Here is a 27,919-nt window from a genome sequence, read left to right on the forward strand (position 1 = left end):
ATGCTTGAGACTGTGTGCATGGTATGATTGATATCTGTGTATGGCTGGAGGTCTTTTGTGTACCCCTAAGTCCAGTCTCAGTGTTAGTAGCTTATTCCAGCCTGTCCCGGGGGCAGGGCCTTTCACTCACCCCTTTTCAAATCACGGACAGCGGTATTGACTTAAGCTACTGACTGACAGTCACCATTTCATATTTTTGTGTATGGTAACAGTGTGTTTCCCTCTAGTAAGAAACAGTGATGGTCATTACACTGATCTTACAGTACTAGCCTTTGGAGCAAAGTTATGAAGGAGGCTCCATAACAATAGTAGTGTCTTTGGATTCTGTCCAGCCTAGTAGATTTTTCTCTAATGTACTTGCAAGTCATAGACCTTTACACGCTGTCATAACTAAAATGTCACACATAGAAATGACACTACTTTTAGTCACAGTACACTAGAAGTGGGTACATCCTAACATATCAGTGACCAGGGATAGGAGTTGTGTTTACATGTTTCGCCTTGCACACTTTGTGACTGCACAGTGTTGTTCTTAAAGGGGATGGTAATAATACATTTAAGATGGCCTGACTCCAGATGTGTACACAGAGGCGCTAGGGCTGGCTTATTCTTAAGTAGGGGTAAAACTGTAGTGGCCAAGCACATCATCCTGGTCCCCTCCATAAATGTCATACATGTTTCTCTTATATAGATGTACTGTGCAAGGCTTGTCTTGTCATTTCCAGTGTGTGTGTTGCACAGCTGCGGCGGTTAACCCTAATAAAATCATTGCCTGCATGTAAATGTATCAGTCTGTCATGTCATGTGGTATAAGTGCAAGTATAAATAGGAGTGATTGAGAGCAGGAAAGGAGTTCCATCTTCTGAGAGCTCTAACGGCCTACTGCCTAAAACAGAGCCACATGGAAGCACCTTCAGCTTCCATGTAGGTGAAGATGGAGGAGAAAGAGAGATATTCCGTAGCAATTGGAGTCTGGATGTTAGTGGAGTGAGCCCCAAAACTGTAAGAGAGAGCATTCCTGAGTAATTCTGTATAAAGAGACCCATTGTACAGGTACCAATTCAAATCACAAGTTTTCCTATGTGGCCGTCCAGAATCAGGATCACTGTATAGAGGTACGCTACTGAGTCACACCCACACGCCTGCTGTGCAGGGTGCTATTCTTTGAATAAATAATTACTGCCAGAGTGTCTGCAGAGTGACTCCTACCCATTTCCTCCTCCGGAGTACTCCCAGTCCAGGAGCAGTACTTGACAGATAACACAGAGTGTAGGGCCACTTTCATCCTGTGTATCCTCCCTGATCTCTGAGCTCTGTTTTACTTGCGCTTTGAAGAATTGTACCTGCATCTCTGTAAATAATCGTTTTGCCAAAGTTATAACAAGTAAAGTTTATACAGGGCCGTTAACCGTTCCTGGTGATCCTAGGTATGATACACAAGTGTCTGTGTTTATTCTCCACCATGTAGCATACTGGTGTGTAGGAACGGTACCATTACGCGTGATAACTACTACCCCCAGCATCCTGTTTATTGGTATTCCCTATCCTAGGGGTGTCGAAGGTGGCCTGCAATCCTGCTCTGGCCTTGGCTACGTGTCATCCCTCCAGGAAGAGAGCCTGGTAAGTACCGCCATGACAAGCCAACACTTAACCCTCCCAGCTCCTTACGTTTGTCGAGTGTCCGGGGTACCCCTATGGGGTGTTGCACTATCATCATAAGTATGTATCATTTTTCATGGAATGAGCAGCACCTGCAGTAGGTCCATATTTTGCCATTTTTATTATGCTGACACATAAATAGACAATGGGATCCAGGACAAACCCCAAGCAACAACTCTGTCATCTTTATATACCCATTGGATATTGTGTTCCTAGCACTACAACTCTAAGTTGGTGTAGCCTTAGACAATAATCGCTCCTCTCTATGAGATAATGCACCTTTTGTGTCTTGTTTTTTACAGTTTTAATTCAGCCGAATATTTCTTTGGTTGTCAGCAATCTCCTCTGACTCTCCCAGATCTTGGCGTTCTCTATGTTGATGACACCTAATTATATACCTCTTCCCAAGACATCACCCATTCACTATTGCAAAACACTAGTAATTGTCTGTTTGCCATCTCTAACATCATGTCCTCTATCCTCAGCCTAAACCTTTCAAAAACGGAACTAACCTACCTAAAGCTGATATTTCACTGTATTGTGCTATAACTCCTATAGGCAGCACGTCTGCTGTCTTGGGGTCATATTTGACTCCACGCTTTCCTTTTTTCACTATATTCAGACACTTGCATGCTTATGTGACCTTAACTGCAAAAATCATTGTAAGAATTTATCCTTTCCATAATATTGAAAGAGCAAAAAATATTATTGTTTCCCTGATCCATTCTGGTCTACATTACTGTAACTAAGTTATTATTAGTATTATTTATAATACCAGTGTTTCTGGGAACACGATGCGCCACCTACTAATGTGATATATATTGAAAGGGATTAGAGTTGATCAAAATATTTCTGTTCAAATACTAAGCTATTGTCATTTTTTTGCAATTTTGCTGAACAGTGCAAATGCCTATGAATAAGAAAACATCAGTAAGGCTGCCTGCCCATGGCCAAGGTGGAATATCGGGGGAGCAGGCGGGAGAACTGACGGGTCTCCATGGTGAGCCTATCTAAAAGATAGGTTTGCCACAGAAAATCACAGCATGCTGCAATTTGAATCCTGCTAGCAGAGAGTCGAAATGATTCTCCACTCATGGACGTCAGACTGCACTTTCCATAGTTCTCCTATGGAAAGCGCTCAGTGCGTTACCCGCGGACGGATTATCTCCATAGATAACGCAATGACAACTCAGCTGTGGACAGGCAGCCTAAATGTACAAAATAGCAATACCAATATTGCAACATTTAAACCTGTGAACATTCAGAAGGGATACAACCAGTGCTTCTGGTGGCCACTTACTAATGTACACTGCAGGGAATTGGAGTTGTTACAAATGTTTCTGTGCAAATAGTAGCTTTTGGTATTATTTACAATTTCCCAGAACATTGCAAACAGTGATTTACGAACTTTAGTTGCTTGATGAGGAGACATGTTTGCTTGTAGCTTTCGCATATCTGCTGCACGAGATTTACAAACTTCAGCTGGTGGCTCAGATGAAATTGTGGCTTGTTGCTGTGTCATGCAGACTGCATTAGCTTCACGATGGCGTTGAACCCTCTGTGGTGATGTTTGCACTACAGCACCGGTTTGTTTCAACTCTGAACAACAGTTGACAATTAGATGAAGGCTGGACTGATGTTGGCGGCATTAGCACTTGAGATGACATGATATCACATTCAGGAGATGTGAAGATAGTAGGGAAGGACTGTGCTTCAATGTTGTTGGTCAATATGCACCTTGAGCTATGTATGTGTACATTTGTGAGATGTAATTTATTGGAGTCTCCACACAGGTGTCCAGCTGTCTCACAACCAGCTACAAACTGCCACACTGAGTAGTGGTGTATCCATAGCAACTGAGGCGACGGGGGTTTGTAGGGGATGTAGTCCCCATAATGCCTCTTTCAATGCACAGGGATGAAGGACCTGTGATGACATCACCATCACATGATCAAGCTGTGCTGGTTTAGGATCTGCAATGACATCACAGTCATGTGATCAGGACTGCAGCTCAGAGACCACATGACTAATCGCATGACGGTCACATCATTATAGGTTCAGTGAGCACAAGGCTGCTGTCAGGCTGTGTGTTTTATATATGCTTTAGGACCTGCGATGACATCACCATTATGTGATCGGGGCGAAGTATGTGAAGCACTCACGCACTCATGGACAAGTGGTTGTTAGCACTTTGACTCACTACTGATCGTTCTTCCCCACATTAAATTCTCCCTATCCAATTCACCCTGAGTTCAGCAGCCAGGGTCATCTTCTTGTCCAACCATTACACTGATGCCTCCACCCTGTGCCAGTAACTACACTGCTTGCCCATCAACTATAGAATATAATTTAAATGTATCACTCTCATCCAAAAAAAAACAAAAAAACAACGTGCTACATTGCCCTATATCATTTCCTTTATCTACCTCTACCATCTTACCTGTGATCTAAGTTCTGCTGTAGTCCAGACCTCCCACTACCATTTCCAAGATTTCTCTCAAGCTGCACTAGTTCTGTCAAATGCACTACTCCAGACAATCAGGTTGATCACAAACACCCACAGTTTTAAGGGACATCTCTTTAGGGGGACTTATCACATCCCTAATCTAACTTTTCTCTATTGACAGTTTACACTCTCTATTGACATTTACAGCTTACACTCTCTATTGACATTTTACACTCAGAACCAGATCACAGTATCTCCCACATGCCATAAACTCTAATGCCCTTCTTATTTATATATATTAAGATATTGGCTGGTGACCCGCTCATACAGCTCTAAGCATATTATCCTATTTATTTAAAAGATAACTGGACCATTATACAGAACAAGCATTTGTATCTCTTGTCTCACCCCTATTTCCTCCAAGATTGTAAGCTCTTGTGAGCAGGGCCCTCATTCCTCAAATTGTTAGCCTGATATTATACAGGGGGTGGACGAAAATATGGAAACACCATACGAAATGCATTGGATTGTAATCATTAGCACAGAGCTGCCCTGAGACCTTTCCTGCCAAATTTTTGTTTACTTCACCCCTTGCCCTGCTCTGGGTGGTTTGGGCAGCTGAGTGGCTCAAGCCCCTGACCAATGGAACCTTGTTGCTTGGGCAGATGTTCACGTAGGGCGATGGTTTCATAACCTTTCACAAATTAACAATTTTGTCCTCAGAGCTAAACAGCAGGAGAATCGGACCTGGACGGTGTCGAACGGACTCCATTTACTACAATCGGGTCCATTCAGATTCTGGCATGCAGGGAGAAATTTTCCTCAACAAATAGCTACTTAGCATGCTGCGCTGTTTCATCCAGGATTTCATGCTTGATTTGCAATGGAAGCTTCCAACTGAGCCTCAGATGCAAATGTGAACCAAGCCTAACTCTGTAACCTGGCTCATCACATTAGTAAATTGTCCGCAGAGGTAAAAAAATAACATTACTGAACTCCAGGTTAAAATAACTGTGTTGTAACAGAACAGATTCTATATGTTCCTGATTTTTATGTCATGGTTTGTGTGATATAGAGACTACTGGGCTGTCAGTCATTTTGCGTGCTTCGGGCCATAGGCCTATCTCAGCTTCCAATTTATATTAGCCCATTCAGGCCTGGCTATAGTGTCATCCATTTTGTGTATAGCTAGATTGCTCGTGTAATTCTTCGGATACCCTTCCACCCATTTAGTTATTCCTGCCAGTTGATATTCGGATTTAGAAAGGCCATTGTCTCACCTTTTCCTTGACAAGAGCATTGATGTGAGTAAATTACCCCCCTTTCTTTCTTCTTCCACCTGTATCTGTGCTGTAGAATTAGCATGAGTAAACCAGATTGTGTGACCATGTACTTGTTAATGAAGCCTAAGGAAAATCATTCATCTCGAATGGCTTCTTGGAGACACTCCAGAGCCAAAATTCAGATTAGGAAAAATATTTTAATAAAGATTATTGGTTGTGCGAAGATGCTAGCCCGATATGAATTATATTTGCAGAATCAGTCAGGCCAGCTAAACAAAACACAGCTAAACATATTGGGGTGCAGGGCCCCAAAATGGCGTATCTGCATACCTGGTCATAATTTGCGTGTCATGTTTGATATCGCTGAATAGATAAAATCATGACCGGAAATATGCCAGGCATATATTACCGATCAGAAGATCTCCTGCAGAAATATGGCTGAAAATTAAATTAGGTTTCCATCAAAGTGGGCTATGCAAATATTCAATACACCCCTCAGTGATGTTGAAAGGAGGCCGGTGAAGGTATGGTCTCAGGAGACCTTAAAGCAGAGCGGTTTCTTCTCCCATGTATCAGACTTCAGAGATATGCCTCGGGGTAAGGCTGTTCCTGTTTGCTTCAGTGACTCTGCACGAATCAGAACCTTGAGCCGGATATCCCAAATCTCGTATCTTTCATGTGGTGTCTGCATGGGGCAGGACCCCATGAAAGTTGGTTACAAATCCACCTGTAGTTTGGCAACTCCACACTTGCAATCTCGTTAGAGCGATCGGACTCTGCCGTGACAAATTAGACACAACGGTTAGAGCGATAGTCTCCTCTTTCCCTATCCGTGACTGTTTGGGTCCTCCGATCTGGCATTCAATAGGCAAGGCAACAATAAATTTCTCAGTTACCGTGCGTTTTATGGCTCAAAAGTATTTTATTAGCTGCATCAGATATAACAATACATTTACAGGAGAAATAAGAATATAATTAACCCTTTCCAATCCAATTTGTGTTTGGTTTTCCTAGGGGGCTTACTCTTTTTCTGCCATTATACAACAGCACTATCTGCTGGCTAAAGCCAGTACTGCATGAGGTGACACGTTGGATAGGCTCCGACAGCAGAGAGGCTGGCAGTATACAGTAAGAGAACCCTGACAGATGTTTTCCAACATCGGAGCTGTACAGCCTTAAATCATAATGTCTTTAGAGGTCAGACAGTGGATTGGAAAGGGTTAAGACAAAGCTACAGTGCCTCACTTCTGTATATTTCGGGATTAATCAACAACCTTTGCAGATTTTCTGATAAAACATAGCAAAACAAAACATAACATAGTCCCACTTGCATTTGTCGCAGAATATCCCATTATCTGGGGGCTAGAAATAAAAATAAAGGTATCTAAACCTTATAAAGAAATAGAATGAGATTATGAAGAGGTGGGAAAGACCCCAGAAAGAAGGAGTGGGAGGGGGGTAAGGGTACAGGGAAAGTCTGTACAGTCTGAGTAAACCTCCGAGGCAATTTCACTATCGGATCATAGCATGTATTCAGTGCTAAAGGGTGTGTCAACTATGATCTCTATGCTATGATCTCGCGCTATCCCTATGACGTAAGGGTACGTCTTTTTGCGGGAAGTACCACCCTGCCATGACCTACCCTTACGCCATGGGGCGGGAAGGGGTTAACCTGTTATTATAGTCCATATCCTAGGAACAGCATCCATTATCCTATCTATCATCCTAGCCATCAAAGAAGTGCCCTTAAAGAAGGCCGGTGCATCTGGGTTACCTTCTAGGGGAGTGGGAGTGACTGGGCCAGGCGATAAAATTAGTCTTGATTTAATGGCAGGACCAATCCATGCGCTGAGTAAATTATCTATGTAGGGAGCTAATCCCAAGTCTCTATGTATATTCCTGCCTGGAATCCAGACATATCCCTGCCCTCCAAATGACCCAGAGTCTTGTTCTGCTTCTACCCATCTTTTACATGCTTAACATGAAGCAGATCTAAAACACACTTGGTCAAGGATGCCCTATGATACAATGAAAAATTCGGGACCCCCATCCCTCCACCTTCCTTCGGGCCAGAAAGGGTCCTCCAGTTCCGTCTGGGCCTATGATTACCCCATATAAATCTCATTACCAGATGCCGAATCTGCGACAGGAATGCTCCTGTTAATTTTATAGGGACCATTTGAAAGACGTACAAGAACCAAGAAAGGGAGTTCATTTTAATCGTATTTATCCTCCCAAACAAAGATAGTCGGAGAGTCTTCCATCTATTTAGGTCCTTCTCTAGGGCTGTGATCAACAGACTGTAGTTTTCCTCAAAGAGATTATCAAGGTCCGCTGTTATCACCGCCCCCAGGTACTTGATCCTGTCCTCCCTCCAGGCAAAGGGGAACGCTAATTGTAAGGATTCTTTTTTCCTCCCCAAGTAATGCTACATTAAGTATCTCAGATTTATTAAGGTTAACTTTGACGTGAGATAGCTTGCCAAACTCCTCAAATTCCTTCAGAACACATGGGAGTGCTACTCTAGGGTTGGTGGCATATATCAGCAGATCGTCTACGTACTGAGTAACCTTATGTACCGCTCTGCCCATCTTAACCCCCTGGATTCTGCAATCGGCTCTCAGTGCATTTGCTAATGTCTCCATCACTAATATATAGAGGAAGGGAGACCGGGGACAATATTGCCTAGTGCCATTATTGATCTGTATTGGTTGGGACAACTGTCCTTTAACTCACACTCTGGCAGTAGGGCCACGATAGAGGGCCAGAATCTTACTCAAATATCGTGGGCCTATGCTGACTGTTGCCAGAATCGCCTTGAGGAACCTCCAATCCACCCTATCAAATGCTTTCTCGGCATCTACAGACAGTAAGCAGAGTGGTTCTCCCGAGCGACGCGCCCTGGGCACAATGGCCAAAGTTCTAATTCCAGTGCGTTTTAGAGGGGTTATCCCACAAAAAACATTTTTCATCTATCTATAGGATGTATGATAAATGTATGATAATTGTGGGTCTTATGAAACCACCAGGGATCACTAGAATAGTGCACTCTCAAGTGAATGGAGTGGCAGTGCACATGTGAGACCACTGCTTTTGTCATTGTTAATGGAGAAAGCCAAGCAATCATTTGGCTATAACGTGGAGTCCCATAGGAGTGAATGGAGAAGTGGTCATACACATGCACAGCTGCTTCACTCCAGAGCCCAAGGGTACTAGTGGTCAAGCCCCAGAAATTAAACATTTATCACATATTCTGTAAATATTTTTGGTGCTATGGTACCCATGCACATGTAAGAGGGGTTCATGCTTCTTATACTTTGGTTTTGTACATTTTTGATATGCTAGTTATATGCTGGTTAGAATGTTCTCTTTCTTTAAGAAGTGTTGGAGGTCCTCAAGAAGCAGCGGGCTCTTTACGCCATCTCGGACTGGTTTTCAGAAAGGACAGAACAGCAAAGTTGTGTGATCTGTGCCATTGTTTGTGGAGCAGCTTCCCTAAGTAGGGAATTACAGACCTCTTCTGGCAGGATTTGAGATGAACTGCTTTAGTAAAGTTCTACAGGCATGATCACTACCAGCTGCACTGAAAAGTCGAGTCTGCTTTTCTCCCCGATTTCCCTGCCTCTACTTTATAAATGTATAGTCACTGAGAAGAATGTCTAGAATTGGTAATCCTTACTACTTTATATTCTGTGATACAGGTGAATCATTTACAAAAGTGTTTGTTGATTCTCTATTCCTCTTGCCAAACATACCCAGCATCTGGGATACAGAGTTGCGTGTCTATTTGAAATGGTTTATTTTTTTCAACATGAAGAAAGGACTTTGGTTAGAGTTGGTCTTTATCTGCCTGGTTCAGGGATTACCTCATGGTTTGCAGCCCGAACTTGGCCTTTTTGTTTGTTGAGTTGTTGCACTCTGTTAATCAAAATACTAAAAACCACCTATCTGTGAGTGACTGTGTGACTATGGGAGTTACATGTGATGATGTCACTATCATGTGATCAGTCACTGGGGCTCTGAGTTCTGCCCCTGATCACATGACGGTGACATTATCACAGGTTTTAAAACATGCAAAGCCTGACAGAGCTATGAGCTCACACTCCCTAATCACATGACGGTGACATTATCACAGGTCCTGTAAGCACACGACTGCTGTCCGGCTCTGCTTTTTTAAGACCTGTGACCAACTGCAATTCCATTCACTATATTATATTAATAAGTAGCGCTGCTACTAGTAAAGTTATAGCAAGCAAACATTTGTATAAAAGCTATCCAAGGAGACTACAATGTGCAGCTATGTCGCAAGCTTATTATCGTGTGTTCAGGTCTCAATCGAGCCTGGCCTTAGCGTGGCCTGAACCTAGACACAAACAATCACAGAAAATGGCCACTACTTACTGAGTAAGGAGTGCACATAGATGCATCCTCTCACCATGCAGGTAGCTGACTACCAAATGGAGGAGTGAATTACAACTGTGCAGGACACCGATGAGACAGCCACTCACACTGCCTCTTGATATAGAGGGGGGTGGCTGCTTGGTGTATACTCCCAAACATCTATCACCATGCAGACCAGCAGCTCACCATGCAGACCAGCAACCTATTAATGACACCATGATAATTCGGCAGGTTGCCCTACACTTCCATCAGTGAACCACATTGGTACTGCCACCCTGGGCTCCCCCTGGAGTCATAAAGCCACGCTGTATGTGAATGATAGATAATAAATGCAAAGCATTGGTTGGATGCTGGCCAAGATACATGAGCCCACTAACCACTTCACGGTTCCTTGCGTTGTAGTGGGTCCCTACATTAATATAAATACATCACAGAAGGGGAAATTTAAAAAAAATTAAAAACAATTACCTAGACACAAAAGTCTGATATCATCTATTCCCACCTATAAGGAGAAGAGCACCATGACTCCTATCATCTCAAACTAGGTGAGCTCAAAAAGACCCAGACCAATGCACTGGCCTGGTCCCTTCCAGAGGATAGGGAGAAACCCCAGTCCATCCCAATACACATCAGACTAACATGGATAAAAATAAACGATTTTTAACTAAAATGATCAGTTGCCAGGTGAATTTAAACAACTAACAATGGAAATCAGCCACATTTACATTTTTTTCCAATAGTTGGATGCAAGATCTTTTGTTTAGATGAAAAATTTTTCATCCATGAATGATCTTTTATTTAAATAACATTCTCAGAAAGATCTTTCATCCATCGGCTGGTAGGACCTTTCTGAGAACATAATTTGAAAAAAAAAATCGTTCATAGATGAAAACGTGTATGGCCAGTTTGAGGACCCGTGAAAGCCAATATGAACTAAAAAGTCTATTGCTGTGTCTGTGAAATGATTGTTCACCAGAGGATTATTCATTCAGCGGCTGTTTAATCATCAAACTTGTTTTGTATGACCACCTGTATAAGGCCTCATACACACGGGCGGATTTGATTTGCAGAACCCGCAACCCGCAGAGCCGCAAAAAGCATGCGGGTGTGATTTTTTTTCCCCCAGCGTGCAGATCGCACGCACGGGAAGAAATCGCAGCATGTTCTATTTTCCTGCGGATCCCACAGGGACAGCTTCCATTGAAGTCAATGGAAGCCGTCCGGTCTGCGCACACCTGCAGCTGTCACCTGCAGCAATCAGCGGTTGTAAGGGCCACTCTGCTCTCCTGCTGCTCACCCGCCCCCAGCAATCAGCTGTTGTACGGGCCGCTCTGCTCTCCTGCTGCTCGCCCACCCCCAGCAATCAGCTGTTGTACGGGCCGCTCTGCTCTCCTGCTGCTCTCCCACCCCCAGGAATTAGCTGTTGTAGGCCGCTTTGCTCTCCTGCTGCTCCCAGCAATCAGCTGTTGTACTGGCCGCTCTGATCTCCTGCGGTGCCGGGTTGTATGTGAACGGCTGGTAGTTATGAGAAGGATTTTCAATCCTTTTCAGCTGCCGATCGGGTCCAATTTTCAGCATGTTCGCTCTATAGGATGCACTGATGTTTTCCCCCCACTTTGGAGGGAAAAAAAATACGGTAAATAGCAGAAGACATGGGATTGCAACAAATAAATATTGCAGTTTTATTGTATACCATTGACATTTTTTTCCAAATCTCTGGAAATGTGCTTTAATATCAGAAGCCCTTTAGTTTTATTACAATGACATATATTATCTGGAAAACATTGTGAGAAAGTTAAGCTTGCAGAGGCTGATTATTGTTTGTGCTTAATGAAATAGTGTGAAGCCAAATTAACTGGGATGGAACCAGTAAGTGGCTTATTCCTGGGTGTAGCTTGATGTTTAATAATGATTGCAGAATGACCTGCAGCGTTATAGCGTGTTGTGAGATTTTAATCAAATAATATAATTGTATCCACGCCTTCATGGCTAGCTCCTCCTCTTTAATGTATCATTTATAATAAGCCGCAAAACACTGGTTAGACTATCTATCAACCCAGCTCCTAGCACACAGCCTACTGCCGTTGAGATCCACTGATCAGCTACCATGGGTCTAATGCTGGGCGACACGTGTCCAGACTTCACAGCTGAAACACAAAATGAACCTCTGAAGCTTTATGAGTATACTACAGATTGGTAAGTAGACATGTCCTTAAAGGGCTTGTACCAAGATTTTATTTTATTCCCTTATTTTACTCCCTATAGGAGTTATCTCCTATCTACAGCACAGGAGATAACTTGCTGATCAGTAAGGGTCTCACCGCTGAGACCCCCGCTGATCTGCAGAACAGGGGTCCCATGTCCCGCTCTCCTGTCACTGCAGGGGTTGCTTTTTCCCCTGCAGTAACATCACCTTCGCAGCGGGGGGGGAGACTGAATGAAGTGCTGGCTGAGCATAAATGCACAGTCAGCGCTCCATTCATTTCAATGAGACAGACGGAAATAGGCGAGCGGCGCCTGCTCAGCTATATTGACAGTCCCATAGAAAGTGAATGGTCACTAGTGCACTTTCGCAACCAGCACTCCATTCAGTCTCCTCCGCACTGTGAGGAGCGCAGTAACCCCATAGTGAGGATGATTAGGGACATGGGACCCCTGTTCTTCAGATTGACTTTTTTAAAGGGTACTATTTAATGTACCATATGATGTATGAAAAAATGTAATGTCTGGAGAAATTTTTAAAAATGGAGTTGTGTTATTTTTTGCGGGGAGGGTGTTCGTTTTTATAGCGCTCACAGTGCAATAAAAATGACATGAATTTTGCTCTATGGGTCAGTACGATTATAATGGCACGGAATTTATATAGTTTTTTAATCTTGTCCTATTTTTAAAAAGTAAATACAATTTTTTTCTTAAAGATAAATTACTTTCCATCGCCATATTCTGAGACCTGGAACTTTTTTATTTTTTGTCAATTGGGCTAATTTTTTGCAGGGTGAGGGCTTATTCAAGCAGGCGTATATTGGCCAGGTTTTCATGCCCCGGCCAATATACGCTGCCTCACTGATGCATTCGTTTACAATGCATCAGTGCACGGGGGCATATCTTCACAGTGTAGAAGCGCCCAGCCGGGCGCTCTTACGGTGGCGGCAGCTGCATTGACTCCTATGGGAGCCAATGACAGCTGCAGGAGAAGGGAGGTGGAAGGGAGTTTAGCAGCATTGCTGTTTGCAATGGGAGAGATGGGATGGGGGTGGAGCTAAGCCCATTCCATTGCAAACAGCAGCAAGGGACAGAGAGGGGTGGAAGCTCAGCACACTAACTTCCGTCCCACCTCCTCCCCTTGCAGAGAACCAGCGAGAGGCAGGGAAGGGCTGTCCCCCCCCCCCCCCCCATCGCACGGTAGCTTATATCGGCCAGCCGTTTTCACGGCCGGCCGATATATGCATGTGTGAATAAGCCCTGAGCTGTAGTTTTCATTAGTACTGTTTTAGGAACATACATCTTTTTGATCCTTTTTTATTTACATTTTTTTGGAGGTGGGATTAAAACACCCCAAAATTCTGGCATTCCGTACCTAAGCTCCAGGCTGCCATGCTAGCCCATTGACACCCCCTGATTCCATTTTGGAATCAGTCCATACACCCTTCACAAATGCCTGACGTGTATAAACCTTATGTAGTCAGGAAGGGGTTAAAGTGGATGTCCACCCCAAGTCGCCAGTTTTGTTCTTGTATTCTAAAGGGTTCAAAATTCTGTGCCGATTAATTTCATAATATATCTTTACACTGGAGTGTAGAGCTTCCTGTAAAGCTCCTGGCCTCTTCCCATACTTCCCAACAACAGAGTGTTAGAGCCCCAAGATCTCACTGGTTATTGTGAAATTCAACAGTTCTGAATAGAAGTGATGTTTAACCCGTTAATGACGTGGCCCCCCTTTTTTTTCCATTTTTCGTTTTTCCCCTCCCCTTTAAAAAAGTCATAACTCCTTTATTTATCCATCGATGTCGCTGCATGAAGGCTTGCTTTTTGCGGGACGAGTTGTAGTTTTCAATGGTGCTATTTAAAGTACCATATAATGTACTGAAAAACTTTTTAAAAATTCTAAGTGGAGTAAAATAAAAAAAAAAACGAAATTCCGCCACGCTTTCAGTGCATCTTGTTTTTACGGTGCACACACTGCAACAAAAATGACATGATAACTTTATTCTATGGGTCAGTACAATTACTACGATACCAAACTTGTATAGTTTTTTTTTTTACTGTACTACTCTTTTTTTTCAAAGTCATTACATTTTTTTCAATTATTTTCTGCGGTCATCTTGTGCGCGCAATAACATTTTTATTTTTCTGTCGACGTAGTAGAGCGATGGCTCATTTTTTGCAGGATGTCCTGTAGTTTCCGTTAGTACTAATTCGGAATACATACGACTTTTTGATCACTTTTTAATGCATTTTTTCTGGGAGACAGGGTGACTGAAACAGTGAACTTCCGGTATTCTTTACTCTTTTTTTCAGACGACGTTCACTGTGAGGCCTTAGTCAGACGGGCGTTTTTTCGCGCGATTTGCGCATGCGTCCGGCGATTTTTTAAAGCCATTGCTTTGCAATGGTATCGGACACATGAGCGCTTTTTATGCGCTCGTCCGATAAATTATAGAACAGAAATCGCAGATCGCACCTATCTGCGATCTGCGATACCTGTTCTCTTCTCTATATGCGCTCAATGGGGCCGGCGGCAGCAGCGCCGACCCCATTGAGAACATATAGAATACAAATCATTCTTCTCTGCCACAGCTGTAACAGCTGTGGCAGAGAAGAACGATGTTTGCCCATTGAATTCAATGGAGCCGGCAATACAACGCTGAGCCAATCAGAGGCTGGTCTCACTCACACCCCCTTCACACCCACTGCAGGCCGGCCGCGTGGAACTCTGGCTGCCGGGAGCAGGTGAGTATATATATTTTTTTTATTTTAACACTTTTCTGGATGAATTGCAGGGAAGGGCTTATATATTTAAGCCCTTCCCGACAATTCATCCCACACTCGCCCGCAGCGCATTGCTTTCAATGTAGCCGGCTGTATTGCCGGCTCCATTGAATGCAATGCGCTGGACAGCTCCGGCCCGTTTCTAATGAAACGCGGCTAGGGGCAGATTTTCGGGCGATTTTCGGGCACCGGTCACGCGATTTGCGGATGCGCATCCGTCATGCGATCCGCAAATCGCGCGAAAAAATGCCCGCCTGACTAAGGCCTGAGAGGTAAATAATGAGCTAATTTGATAGGTCGGACTTTTATGGATGTTGTGATACCAAATATGTTTTTTTATTTTATAATTTAGATTTTTTAATTACAGATATGGCAAAAGGGGGGTGATTTAAACTTATAACTTTTTTTTTTTTTACAATTAAAAAAACTTTATTGATTTTTTTTTACTTTATTTTTAAGCCCCCCTGGGGTCTACAACATGCGATGCTTTGATCGCTCCTGCAGTATGACGTAATGCTACAGCATAATGTCATATTGCAATTTGACAGGCAGCCTATCAAGCCGCCCCACTGGGATGGCTTGATAGTCAGTCTTCTAAGGCAGCCCTGGGGCCTTTCAGAAGACCCTCGGCTACCATGACACCTGCACGGCTCCCCCGATCTCACCACGCGGGGGGGGGGCGTAAGGGATTTAAATGCCGCTGTCAATTTAAAGGGTTAATAGTCGCGATCGACCGCACGGCCGATTGCAGCTATTGCCCGCAGGTGTCAGCTGTACTAAACAGCTGACGCCCGCGCTGTATGAAAAGAGGTCGCCCCGAGACCTCTCTTTATACATACCTCGACACTCTAGGATGTAATGGCAGGAAGGGGTTAAATTAGCATCACTCATGATAACTACTGTAATACTACATAAACACTTTTACGTTCTCTTTAAATAATAAAATTCTGAGTGACTACAACCACCACTAGAGGGAGCTTAACAGTTTATACATTCAGTGTGCTAGAAGCTCCTAAACCCCTGTTTCTAGTTGTGGCTGCAGGATTTTATTAGTTAACTATGTCTGTGAGGGGGATTTGGAGCTCTGTATCAGAAGAAAACTGAGCTCCAACCGCTATAAACATATTAGACATTTTCAGAACAGTAGAAAAGTGCTGCTGCTGTACAGTATTTAGTTTATAGAGAGCTAATAAGCACATTGATTTCATGCAGTGTTAATTACATTTAATTGATAAAATAATAAACATATCTTATATTCCCAGCTGGTTTATCATTTGCTCTCATCCTGGTGTCTACACGCCTGTATGTACCACAGAGATTGCTGAAATGATCAAGCAGAATCCAGAGTTTGCTAAAAGAAATGTTAAACTCCTTGCAATGTCCTTTGGAAGCAAGGAGGATAGCAAAGGATGGATTAAGGTGAGTTTTACTAAACTGAACTTATATTACTATAGTCTCCAGCTTTAACCCCTTAACGACTGCCCATATGGCTTTTTAGAGTGGTTGTTAAGGGGCTTTATTCTGATGTATGAATGTTTTTACAGCGCTGCATCAAAAGTATGGCATGGATCTCCAGCTGCCGAATGACAGCCTAGCACTGGCTCTAACAGCGGAGACCAAAGAAATCGCCGATCCCTGACGTTTAACGTTTTACACAGTCAATGGTCACTCATAGGAACCCCGCTATGTGTTTATGGGGTCTCAATGGGCTGCTACGGCACCTAAATGCTTTAACCCTTTCCAATCCCCTGTCTGACGTCTAAAGACATTCTGATTGAAGGCTGTGAAGTTTCTGATGTCGGAAGACGTCCGGCAGGGTATTTTTTCTGCATATTACTGGCCGCTTTGTTGTCGGGGGCCTCTCTAACATGTCCAATACCACAGTACTGGCTCTAGCCAGCAGAATGGTGCCATTGTATAAAGACAGAAAGAGAAAACCCCCTAGGAAACCCTGAATCCAAAATTGGATTGCAAAGGGTTAAAGATAGACTCTAAGGGCGCATTCAGACGATCGTATATCGGCTGGGTTTTCATGCCCAGCCGATATATGGTGTCCCTCTCTGCAGGGGTAGGAAGGTAAAAGAGTCGGGAGCAGTGCACTGAGCTCCCGCCTCCTCTCCACCCCCTCTCCACACCTCGCCACTATCTGCAATGGGAGGGGGCGGGATGGGGTGGAGCTAAGTTCTCTGGTGCAGCTCCGCCCCTGCCCCAGACTTCCCATTGCAAATAGTGGCAAGGGGCGGAGAGGGGTTGGAGAGGAGGCAGGAGCTCAGTGCACTGCTCCCGGCTCTTCCAGCTTCCTCCCCCTGCTGAGAGGGACGCCGTATATCGGCTTGGCGTGAAAACCCAGCCGATATACGGTCGTCTGAATGCGCCCTTAGTCAGCTATCTTTGGTGGCTTCTGAGACTCAGCCTCTGGATGAGCTTCATAAACCAATATAATACACTGGTATACTGAAGTATAGCAGTGTATTATAAGAACAATCAAAGGTAATGATTTTCTAGTCTCCTATTATGACCAAAAGAAAGTTAAAAAACGTTTTAAAAAGCAAAAAATGTAAAAACAAAAAATTAAAATGTCAAAACCCCATTTTTCCACCTTTTGTATGTAAAAGCAAAACACAAAAAAAATTACCACAAATTTAGTATCATTGTTTTGATGTAAAAAAGTTAAAATATTATTTAACCCACATGGTGCATGCCGTAAAAAAAATATAGCAAAAATAGCTACATTTGCATAGCTTTCCTCACAAAAAATGGAATAGAAGGCGATTAAAAAGCCATACAGATCATCAAATGGTAGCATTATAAAGTAAAACGCATCGCACGGAAAAAAAAACCTCACATAGCATTAATGATGACATAATTCTATTGACCCACATTATTAACTTAACATATTGGAACATAATGGAATAAAGCGTGATCAAACTATTATATGTTTGCAAAATGAGATATATTAAGAATAGAGCTCATTCCACAAAAACACAAGCCCTAATTGACATCTCTTGGTAGAAAAAGAAAAATGTTATGGCTCTTGGCATACGGCAACACAAAAGCAAATCTTAAAAAATGTTAAAAATGTTTTAACTAGAGATGAGCGAGCATACTCAGCCACGCCCCTTTTTCGCCCGAGCACCGCGAATTTCGAGTACTTCCGTACTCGGGCGAAAAGATTCGGGGGGCGCCGTGGGTGAGTGGGGGGTTGCAACGGGGAGTGGGGGGGAGAAGGAGAGAGAGAGGGCTCCCCCCTGTCACCCGCTGCTACCCCCCGTGCCGCCACGCCTCCCCCCGCCCCCCGGCGCCCCCCGAAACTTTTTACCCGAGTACTGAAGTACTCGAAAATAGCGGTACTCGATCGAGTAATTACTCGAAATGAGTACGTTCGCTTATCTCTAGTTTTAACCCCTTAATGATCACCCATACGCCTTTTGATCGCAGCTGTTAAATCCTATAGGTAGCACTGTAGAGGCATTGTTTCATTAGTCTAGGACACTACATGCCGCTCTGACTGGTCAGCACTGGTTTCATCAAGCAGGTGTAGTGTCTTAGACTAACGATGTGAACTAGTGCACAGTGTGCATCAGGTAGTCAGAGAGCAGTGAAGCCATCTTTATTTCCCCAGGCCTGGTGAGCATCTTAAATGTTGCCTTCTGCATGATGTATTATCTACTGTAGACTGCAGTTTAGGTTTTCTGCATGGAACAGAGATCCTCTTGGAGCTGGATGACGTGTAGGTTTAACCCCTTTAATGGCACGCCTGGAAAATCTCCACTAATAATGAACCTGCAAATAATAAACCTGCCACTTAAGGGGTTAAAGCTCCAGCAGTGTTCCAACATTTGTTCTGTTGTGAACTATTGCTAGACATTTAGTACATTCTACTGATACATTAACGCCACCATTACTTGTTTATGAGATGGGTGCATTTCATGCTTTTACGATCTGAAATTACAGAAAGTATTTTTCCATATAGGACATTTGTAGCCTAGATGGTGGTGGTAGAGAGGATCTTCCATTTCCTCTAATATGTGATCAAGGCCGGGATGCTGCACTAAAACTTGGATTCATCAAGCCAGACGACAAGACTAAGACAGGATTGGCATTAACTGCTCGTCATGTAAGTACTATATTATATAAGTAATAAATAACTAAGGGCTTATTTAGACGATCGTATATCGGCTCGGTTTTCACGCCGAGCCGATATACGGTGTCCTTGTCTGCAGGGGGGGGGGTGGAAGAGCCAGGAGCAGGAACTGAGCTCCCGTCCCTTGCCACTATTTGCAATGGGAGGGGCGGGGGTGGAGCTCCGCCCCATCTCACCCCCTCCTATTGCAAATAGTGGAGAAGGGCGGAGAGGGGGTGGGAGCTCAATTTCTGCTCCTGGCTCTTCCATCCCCCCCCCCCCTGCAGACAAGGACACCGTATATCGGCTCGGCGTGAAAAGCGAGCCGATATACGGTCGTCTGAAATAGCTCTAAGGTTTATAATTCTGTAGGTGGGGTGTAAGTAGAAAGATACTTATTTTGCTTTAGTCATGTGGGAATAGCATATACATTCAAGGTGACAACACTGTGAAAGAAGAAACCAAAAAGTGGCAACAGCACTCAAAATACATTCCTATAATAAAATAGCCCACCGTGTTGACCTCAATTTTGTTGCAACAAGACTAGTGTTAGGACCCATCTGATAGCTTGGTCATCTGGACGTTGCTAGATGGGCCACCATGATTTGATCAAATTATATACCAAGAACCTTGCATTACTTAATGTGGTTAGTGTATTTATTATAGGAATGTATATTTCTGATAGCAAATGTATTTTGAGTGCTGTTGCCATTTTTGGTTTATGCTTCTATTGTATGTTGCAGCCATGGTTTAACGTGCACCTATAGATTTCTATTGGGAAGTACTTGACCTATTTTATCTTTTTTTTTGTACAAACACTGTGAAAGAAGGCACAATTGTCATGAAATAAAGTTAGCGTTGAACCTCCGTCTAAGCCTGTATCCACATGGCTGTGTGCAAGTTATGCCCATACAATATGGACAAAACATGGCTGTAACAATGGGGCCTAGGATACATGTAAAATTAGGAGATATTGACCCTCTGGGTCTCACATTAACTCTTGTGACTGTCTTGTTGCAACAAAATTGAAGTCACCATGGTAAGCTAAAGGCATGGTAGAACTATAAGGATACTTGACTTCCACTGTGCTGTCATTAGAAAGCTTGGCACATCTGACTTGCTGGGTAACATATTCACGGTAGAGGGTGATTTGGACCATGGGATTCTTAAGTCATTTTGCTATACAAAAAGACAATCCCAGATCAAGTTTAATTCAAACAATTCAATGTTACTTTTCTTCACAAGGGGTGGCACAGAAAGTTTAATAGTTAGAACACTCAGATGAGGCACAAAATCTTAATGGTTACAATACACATGAGGTGGCGCTGAGGCTTAATATTCTTCAACAGAGGCTAAAAAGAATACAAACTCTTAATGACTATGTCACTCTGTAACTCAGGCCATGATAGCTCCACAGGAGCCCCACCACAGAATTGGTTTAATTCTCACAGGCCTGCACTAGAATTTACTGCATACTGTGTAATAGTTGAAATACACACTAACCCAGGACCTAATCTCAGGTAATATCCCTTCCACGAATGCTTCAATTCAAACCAGTTCTCCTCATGGCTGAACTGACCAGGCCACACCTCAGGCCTTCACTACAGATCCTCACTTAAATGAGCAGCGCCAGGAGTGGATACTTCTAAAAATGCATCCTAAGATGCCTCTTCATTGCATCCAGTAAAACAACGTTTCGACCCATGCAAGGGTCTTTTTCAAGTTCATGAAGGTATCCTCAGGTATAAACTCAGCAAAGCTCACCCCTCCCTGCCTCCTTTCATGCTGCCGTCTCTTCTGCAGCCTTAGCAGACTCTGGCCGGGCTAACCGCACCTAGGCTGACAACACATTCAGGCTATGTTGTTTCAACCGTAGCGCTCTGCAAGTCACTCTCTTCCACAGTCAAACTTTGCTGGCCTCAGACTATCAAGTGGTCAATTGTGTTAGCTCACCTTGAGAATCATCCAGGGCTTTCTCAGGGAAGAAGTTGAACTTCTTCCCTCCAGAGGCTCATCTGTAATATATGAAATAGATAATGGTATGACAGGCAGAAATGAGTAGTGTAACAAATTACTTCCTTGTGGTTTGTATGAAAAAGCATCTAATGGTAGTATCAATCTAGAATACAGTCAGGCAATTTGTACATAAAGGTGGTCTCAAGAACAACAGCAATAATACTAGTTAGCAACTGTGCAGTAGGGCAGATGAAAGAATACCTCTGCAGCACCACCTATTGATAGGCAGCATTCCTGCAAGTCAATGTTAGATTCTTTATACAAGCCTTGTAACAATGACTAGGGATTGAAAGCCAAGCCAGAATCCATACACAGACAGCTGTTTTTCAGGGTGTTTGCCTCTCATCAGTGTGCAGTAAGTTTCTGGCTTGGCTAGCGAGAGGCCTGTGATGTGGGTCAGGAACACTGTCTTTTCTCCTTAGGGAGAGCACTTAGAAGGTAAGTTAGACTTATAAGGCCATTCATGCTCTTCTGTGTAATATGCAAATAAGGGAGATGGAACAATAACCTCTGCAGCGCCATCTATTGGAAGGCAGCATTCCTGCTAATCAATGTTAGACTCTTCATACAAGCCTTGTAACAATGACTGGGAATTGAAATTTGCAAATTACTCAGAGGAGCATGAATAGCCTTATAAGTCTCCTCACTCACCTTCTAGGTGCTCTCCCCAAGGAGAAAAGATAGTGTTCCATGTTATAAACTAACATGACTTTATTACGGACTACCATATATTTATTATGTGAACTGTGATACCTGTATGAATAAACTACTTACTGCAAAAATAGGCCCGCTTTAACCTTTATACCAGTTTTATCAGATTATGTCTTTCTTACTGCTTACTATATAATACTCTGCACCGCATACACATCATAAATATTCTAGAAATGAAGAGTTTGATAACGTTAGTATCCTTGATGAGTTAAGCGGCCAGGGCTAACCTAGGTTGAAGACTATAAGAGTAAGCTTTCTGGACATTACACATCCAAGCACACAAGATGACCCTCTGCACAGCTTCTCCTCAGGCCCTGCATCACACTTCCTGGCCTCTAGCCCACCAACTATACAATTGGCCAGCTGGTCCAGCTTCCAGTCACTAATGCTTCTCCTGATAATCAAGCTTACAATGCTTTATAGTTCACCCCAACCTCCCTGACGAACAGGCCTCAGGCCTAAATGTTTTATAGGACATACCACAGTTCCAATAGGCACTGCTTGTGGACCATCTGCACTCTCCCTATTGGCAGCAAACCTCTCCATTTTATCTTGTCCTAAATGCTCCTTCTAACAGTGTGGTGGTGCAGCGCATTGGCATCACCATTCTTAGTCACCATGCATAGCCTCCTCCTGGACCTATGCTGACATCTGTACCTCACCCTGTAGCTGACAGACAAGAAGATTGTCAATTCCCATGGTTATCTATATCAATATAACTTAGTGGTGTTACCGAGTGTCACGACCCTCCGTCTATATGACCTGCTACATAAAACGTTTAAAAATACAGTGTAACAGTGAACAATACAAACAGAAAAAAAATTACATAGTCTTTCAGATTGTTAGTTTTGGTGGTCCGTCCCATATTATTATGTCTTACTGATAGTGTTAGCAAAGAATCTGTTTCCACACCATCCTTGGCTCATGCTGGCTTTTCCTCACAGTAGCGCCTTGGATTGTAGTTGACTCTATACCTCCTCGTTTACCACCTCAAACACTGCAGTCAGTAGCAACTGTGGTATCTAAGGATTTTGACAGGCGTGCCAATGGATTGTCATGGCAGCTGAGTGCCATAATAGGTATTATGCATAGTAGTAGTATTGCAATATATTATAGAGCATGTCCGGTTATAGCCTCATGTCATTACTCCCATTTCTCTCAAAACTCCTTGAACAGTATGTCTACCTACGATCTGCTTTCTGACCCAACAACACTACTGAAACTACCTTAACCAAAGCCACGAATGATTTGCTAACAATTGACTTGCTAATTGCCAAGGCTTACTAACCGAAGCCTCACATTACTTTGTGCTCCTACTTCTAGACTTAGACTTTAATTCAATTGACCACTTCTGTTACAAACTGTCCCATCCCTTGGCATGACAGACTTGGCTCTCTTCATATCTTGCCAACCAAATAGTTACGGTCTCACCCGCCATCTCCCACCTATACCACTGCAACATTTTCCTCTGTAGCTCAACCTCTTTCACCCCTCCAATCCACCCTCAATGCTGGGGCCTAGCCAATCCACCTCTCCTCCCATTACTCCTTTGTTTCTCCCACGTGCCAGTTTCTTCACAGACTACTCAGTACACAGAAAATTCAGTTCAAAATATTAGCAATGACATACAAAGCTGTCCCTTCCATACATCGCTGACCTAATTTTCTAATACTCCCTCACACATAATCTCTGCTCCTAACGGGAGTTGATTCTTTGGACTCTTCTTGATTTCCCCCTCACTGAACAATCTCTAAGACTTCTCCTGTGCAACCCCCAAACTCTGAAACTCACTACCTTAAGCGATCAGAATCTCCCCTACCTGGAAAACTTCAATGCAACCTGAAACTTTTTTTTCAGAAAGACCGTTAGCCTACCGTAATCCCACTGCTACTACACTACCATATGAGCAGCTTCTACTTGCACCTATTGTCTCCTTCTTACTTCCCTTGTAGATTTTAAAGAGAACCTGTTACCTCTTTAGAGTCACTAAGTTAGGGCAGGTGACAGGGAGTCGGGTGCTGTATTTTGTACACTCATCTGCTTCCTGTTTCCCGCTGCTGAAGTCCGTGCCCCGGCCAAAGATTCAACACTTTTCAGAGTCTTGTGCCCGCTCTCCCATAGACTTGTGTAGGAGAGCATGCATATGGCACTGTAAAAAGGGTCGGATTTTCGGGTGGTGCCACAGAATTCAGCAGTGGGCAATGCGAGAACCATGAAGCAGGTGAGTATACAAAATACAGCTCCCTGTCACCTGCCATAACAGCACTATATGTTAGTTTATGGTGTTTTAGGCAGGTGACAGGTTCTCTTTAAGCTCTCAGAAGCAAGCTGCTCCCTCTGTACTAGACTGTCACTCATTTATTATGTTCATAGGTCTTCTTTTTTCTTATGTAGGCAACTGAAACCCATAAAATATAGAATTAAATTGGTTGTCCCACTAAAATAACATTCCCTATTCACAGGATAGGGGATAATCAGCTGATTTGTGAGGGTCCAGCCACTGATCACTAGAGCGGGAGTCCCCAAGACCTGAATTAGTGGTGGTCGAGCATGAGGACTGTAGCTCTCTTAAGTTCAACGGGACTGCTGGATATAGCTGAGAGCTTGATCCATGCTATCTCTGACAGTCCCAGTGAAATGAATAAAGTGGTGGTGCACATGAATGAGCATTGTAACATTCATTTTGGGACCCCCGTTTTCATGATTGGCAACAGTCCAAGTAGAAAGTCTAAGTGGTCAATCCCCCACTGATCAGCTAGTTGATGGAGGATAACTTCTTTTGGTGGGAGAACCCCTTTAATGGCACTTTAAAAATTAAATAGAGAATAAAAATGTCCAATAGTGGAACTTAAACTAACTAAATAATGATAAATTAACTAAATAAAAATACAATTCTAATGCAAAAATAGTAAATCTAAAATGGTATTGCCACAATCATTACTACTTATAGAATAGTTACTACTTATAGAAAAGTTTAAATGTTATTTACCGCATATGATGGAGAACATAAAAATGTTATGTCAGAATTGTCTGCTCCCTTTTCTTATTGAACGTTAACTGAGAAGTCATATGTACCGCAAAATGGCACCACTCAACCACATAACTGCATAAAACAAGCCCTCATTCCACTCATAGAATAAAATTAAAATACACAATGGGCAAAATACAGAAAAGAATAATGCCAGAATTGAGACTTACAAATAAAATAAAAAAATAAGTTATATGTACCCCAAATGAAATAAGCACCCTAAAATGTGTGTATTTGTCAATGATAGAATGAAAAAAATACTAGAATGAATGAAATGAAAAAAATTAATAGAATGAAAATATTGCAAAAACTGAGACCTGGGGGCCTAGATCTTTGAAAAGGATCCCATGGTAATCTCCTCCATAAACATACAGGCTGCTTATTGTGATATTAAGTGATTTTTTTCTGCAATGGGTTTTGTTCAAATAATGACACCAAAAGGGACCTTCCACACACAGGTAGAATTTTTACCGCATTCTGCACCGCAAACAACGGGAACATTCTGCAAGGCTCCATGTGGATTTTGATGCAGAATAAAAATGGTTTAATCTGCCAGCAATTCCACATCATAATCCGCAATGAGACTTGTGGATTGTGGTGCACAGTTCACAGCAGCGGATTAAGGTGCGCAATACGCAAAACTTTCACTCGTGTGAAAGCTCCCAAATGGAGCCATAGTGTAAATGTCTGATTCTGGACAAGTTGCAATGCAAAATGAATTCCTGATTGCACTAGGATCTTGCTGTAGATGTGTGTGTGTGTGTATATATATATATATATATATATTTTTTTTTTTTAACATACTAATATTTGCTTTCATTATTATTTAGGTTATGATATGTGACAAAGACAAGAAAATCCAAGCCTATATGGTTTATTCAGCGACATCAGGAAGAAGCTTTTCTGAAATTCTTAGAGTTCTAGATTCTCTTCTGGCTAGGGAAAGGACTGGATGCTCATGTCCTGTAAACTGGCAGGTAAATTACTTTTTTCTTATCTTTCTGGGATAACAAGGCTGTAAAATACAGTAAAGTCTGAGCACTACATACTTTTATGAAAAACTAAACTCTCTGTACTAGTGTATATGTCGGTGCTTTTACACGGAACAATTATCATTCAGATAAAATCGCGAGATCGTTCAAATTTGGACAATAACACTGGTCAACAAACAGGGGGGAGCCCTCTCTCTCTCCCTCTCCCCCCCACTCCCCGCTGCAGCCCCCCACTCACCCACGGCGCCCCCCGTGACTTGCAGAAATCCTGCCTTCCATTAGGTGGCGCTGCAGAGGTATTGTTCCAATATGCATACCTTCTTTGACTGGTCTCACCCTACATGATGTGACAGGGCCTTATGCCAAACTAGAGTTCGGAGACGAAGGGCCTCCTCATTCACATTTGAGAAACGTTGTCAGGACCAGCCAACTACTTTGTGTGAATGGAAGGCCTCCTCACTCTTCTCAGGCAGACAGCGGTGGTGGAAGGAAGGACCGGGCATGTTGAATTCATTTACTTAAATGTTAACTATGCCAACAATACCAGTGTGGACCGCTGCAAAGTATACAGAGATGTGTGCTTCCAGAACACATCAACCCCCTTCACAAGCACACCGACCCCAGCGATCAGCTGATCAGCAGCAGTCCCAACAGCCTCGCAACTAGAGATGAGCGAACGTGCTCGGCCACGCCCCTTTTTCGCCCGAGCACCGCGATTTTCGAGTACTTCCGTACTCGGGCGAAAAAATTCGGGGGGCGCCGTGGGTGAGTGGGGGGCTGCAGCGGGGAGTGGGGGGCGGAGAGGGAGAGAGAGAGGGCTCCCCCCTGTTCCCCGCTGCTACCCCCCACTCACCCACGGCGCCCCCCGGCGACCCCGAGTACTTTGCACTTGAGTACTGAAGTACTCGAAAATGGCGGTACTCGATCGAGTAATTACTCGAAATGAGTACGTTCACTTATCTCTACTCGCAACGCACAAAACTCGCACGACATTGAAGCTTGTGTGAATGTAGCCTCAGAGAGAGGCTAGGCTCACACAAGCATATTTCGCTGTGCGCCGCCTCCAGGAGACGCAAGTATGCAATGACACCAATAGCTATGCACTATCTTGGCGTTTATGCGTGCATGATACGCGCCAAGATAGAATATGCTGCAATTTGTGTGAGCGGCAACATGCCAAAATGCTACAACATGCAAAACCCACGTGCGTAACACGCTGTGACCAGACACTTGTGTGAGCCCGGCCAGAGATGTATTTACAGCCAATATATTTTCTATTGATTATCTAAGATGTGAATCAGACTAATACTTTGTCATTCTTAATCCAAGCGACTTCTTCCCACCTTCCTTATTCATGTCTACTTTTCTTGCCAGCCTGGAGACGAGTATCTGGTTCCTGATCCCACACCAGCGGGGGTTGACCAATATGTTACGGACATAAGAAAGGTGGAGCTGCCTTCAGGGAAAAGTTACATTAAGTATGGTAAACCAAAACAATGATAACCCGCCAGAGCTGTCCCTGATATACCGTGTAATGTGGCGGCGTGCGGAGCCCACGTGTGTCACGTATGTCGTAGCGGAACCATATGGAAAGGTGGAATTCTACTAAATGTCTAATAAACTGATAGAACTGGGATGTCTTGTGTGCTGTCCTTAAATATATTGTAGACTAGGGGGTATACTCGTTGCATAAGAGCAGGAATTGGTTATTGAAAAATGGGCTTTCACAGTTATTTCCTTCTTCTACATAATAACTGCGCCATTTTGCAGCGACCCCAAATCATTTGTTTGTCAATAATTTGACTATGAGGCGCTGCGCAATTGGCACATCAACCTGACGCACCGTCATCTTCAGTAATATTTCTTTTAGCTGAAATGTTTATTAATGTCATAAGTTGCTACATACGTTTACCTCAGCTGTGTAAGGAATGAAAGAAATAGCAGCCAATCACAGCGCAGTATTCATTTTACCTCAGCTGTGTATAAAATTGCAACCAATCACAGCGCAGCTTTCATTTTACCTCAGCTGTGTAAGAAATGGCAACCAATCACAGCGCAGCTTTCATTTTACCTCAGCTGTGTATAAAATTGCAACCAATCACAGCGCAGCTTTCATTTTACCTCAGCTGTGTAAGAAATGGCAACCAATCACAGCGCAGCTTTCATTTTACCTCAGCTGTGTACGAAATGGCAACCAATCACAGTGCAGCTTTCATTTTACCTCAGCTGTGTAAGAAATGGAAACCAATCACAGTGCAGCTTTCATTTTAC

General features: G+C 43.3%; 1 protein-coding gene across 1 annotated transcript; it reads left to right on the plus strand.

Annotated features, from left to right (window-relative positions):
• The first annotated feature begins 11,825 nt into the window (after window positions 1-11,825).
• PRDX6 (peroxiredoxin 6) lies at window positions 11,826-27,282 on the plus strand. The gene is made up of 5 exons (XM_066597307.1): window positions 11,826-11,985; window positions 16,041-16,197; window positions 18,752-18,895; window positions 25,487-25,633; window positions 27,023-27,282. The coding sequence occupies exons 1-5, from the start codon at window positions 11,897-11,899 to the stop codon at window positions 27,146-27,148; spliced, it is 663 nt and encodes a 220-aa protein (XP_066453404.1). The 5' UTR covers window positions 11,826-11,896; the 3' UTR covers window positions 27,149-27,282.
• Window positions 27,283-27,919: the final 637 nt, after the last annotated feature.

The sequence above is a fragment of the Eleutherodactylus coqui genome, chromosome 3 (assembly GCF_035609145.1).
Source record: "Eleutherodactylus coqui strain aEleCoq1 chromosome 3, aEleCoq1.hap1, whole genome shotgun sequence".
In the NCBI taxonomy this organism is placed as follows: domain Eukaryota; kingdom Metazoa; phylum Chordata; class Amphibia; order Anura; family Eleutherodactylidae; genus Eleutherodactylus; species Eleutherodactylus coqui.

Coding starts and splice junctions, on each gene's coding strand:
- PRDX6 (XM_066597307.1), top strand. CDS start 11,897: ATGGGTCTAATGCTGGGCGACACGTGTCCAGACTTCACAGCTGAAACA. Junction 16,198..18,751: donor ATAGCAAAGGATGGATTAAG/GTGAGTTTTACT, acceptor TTTTCCATATAG/GACATTTGTAGCCTAGATGG. Junction 18,896..25,486: donor TGGCATTAACTGCTCGTCAT/GTAAGTACTATA, acceptor ATTATTATTTAG/GTTATGATATGTGACAAAGA.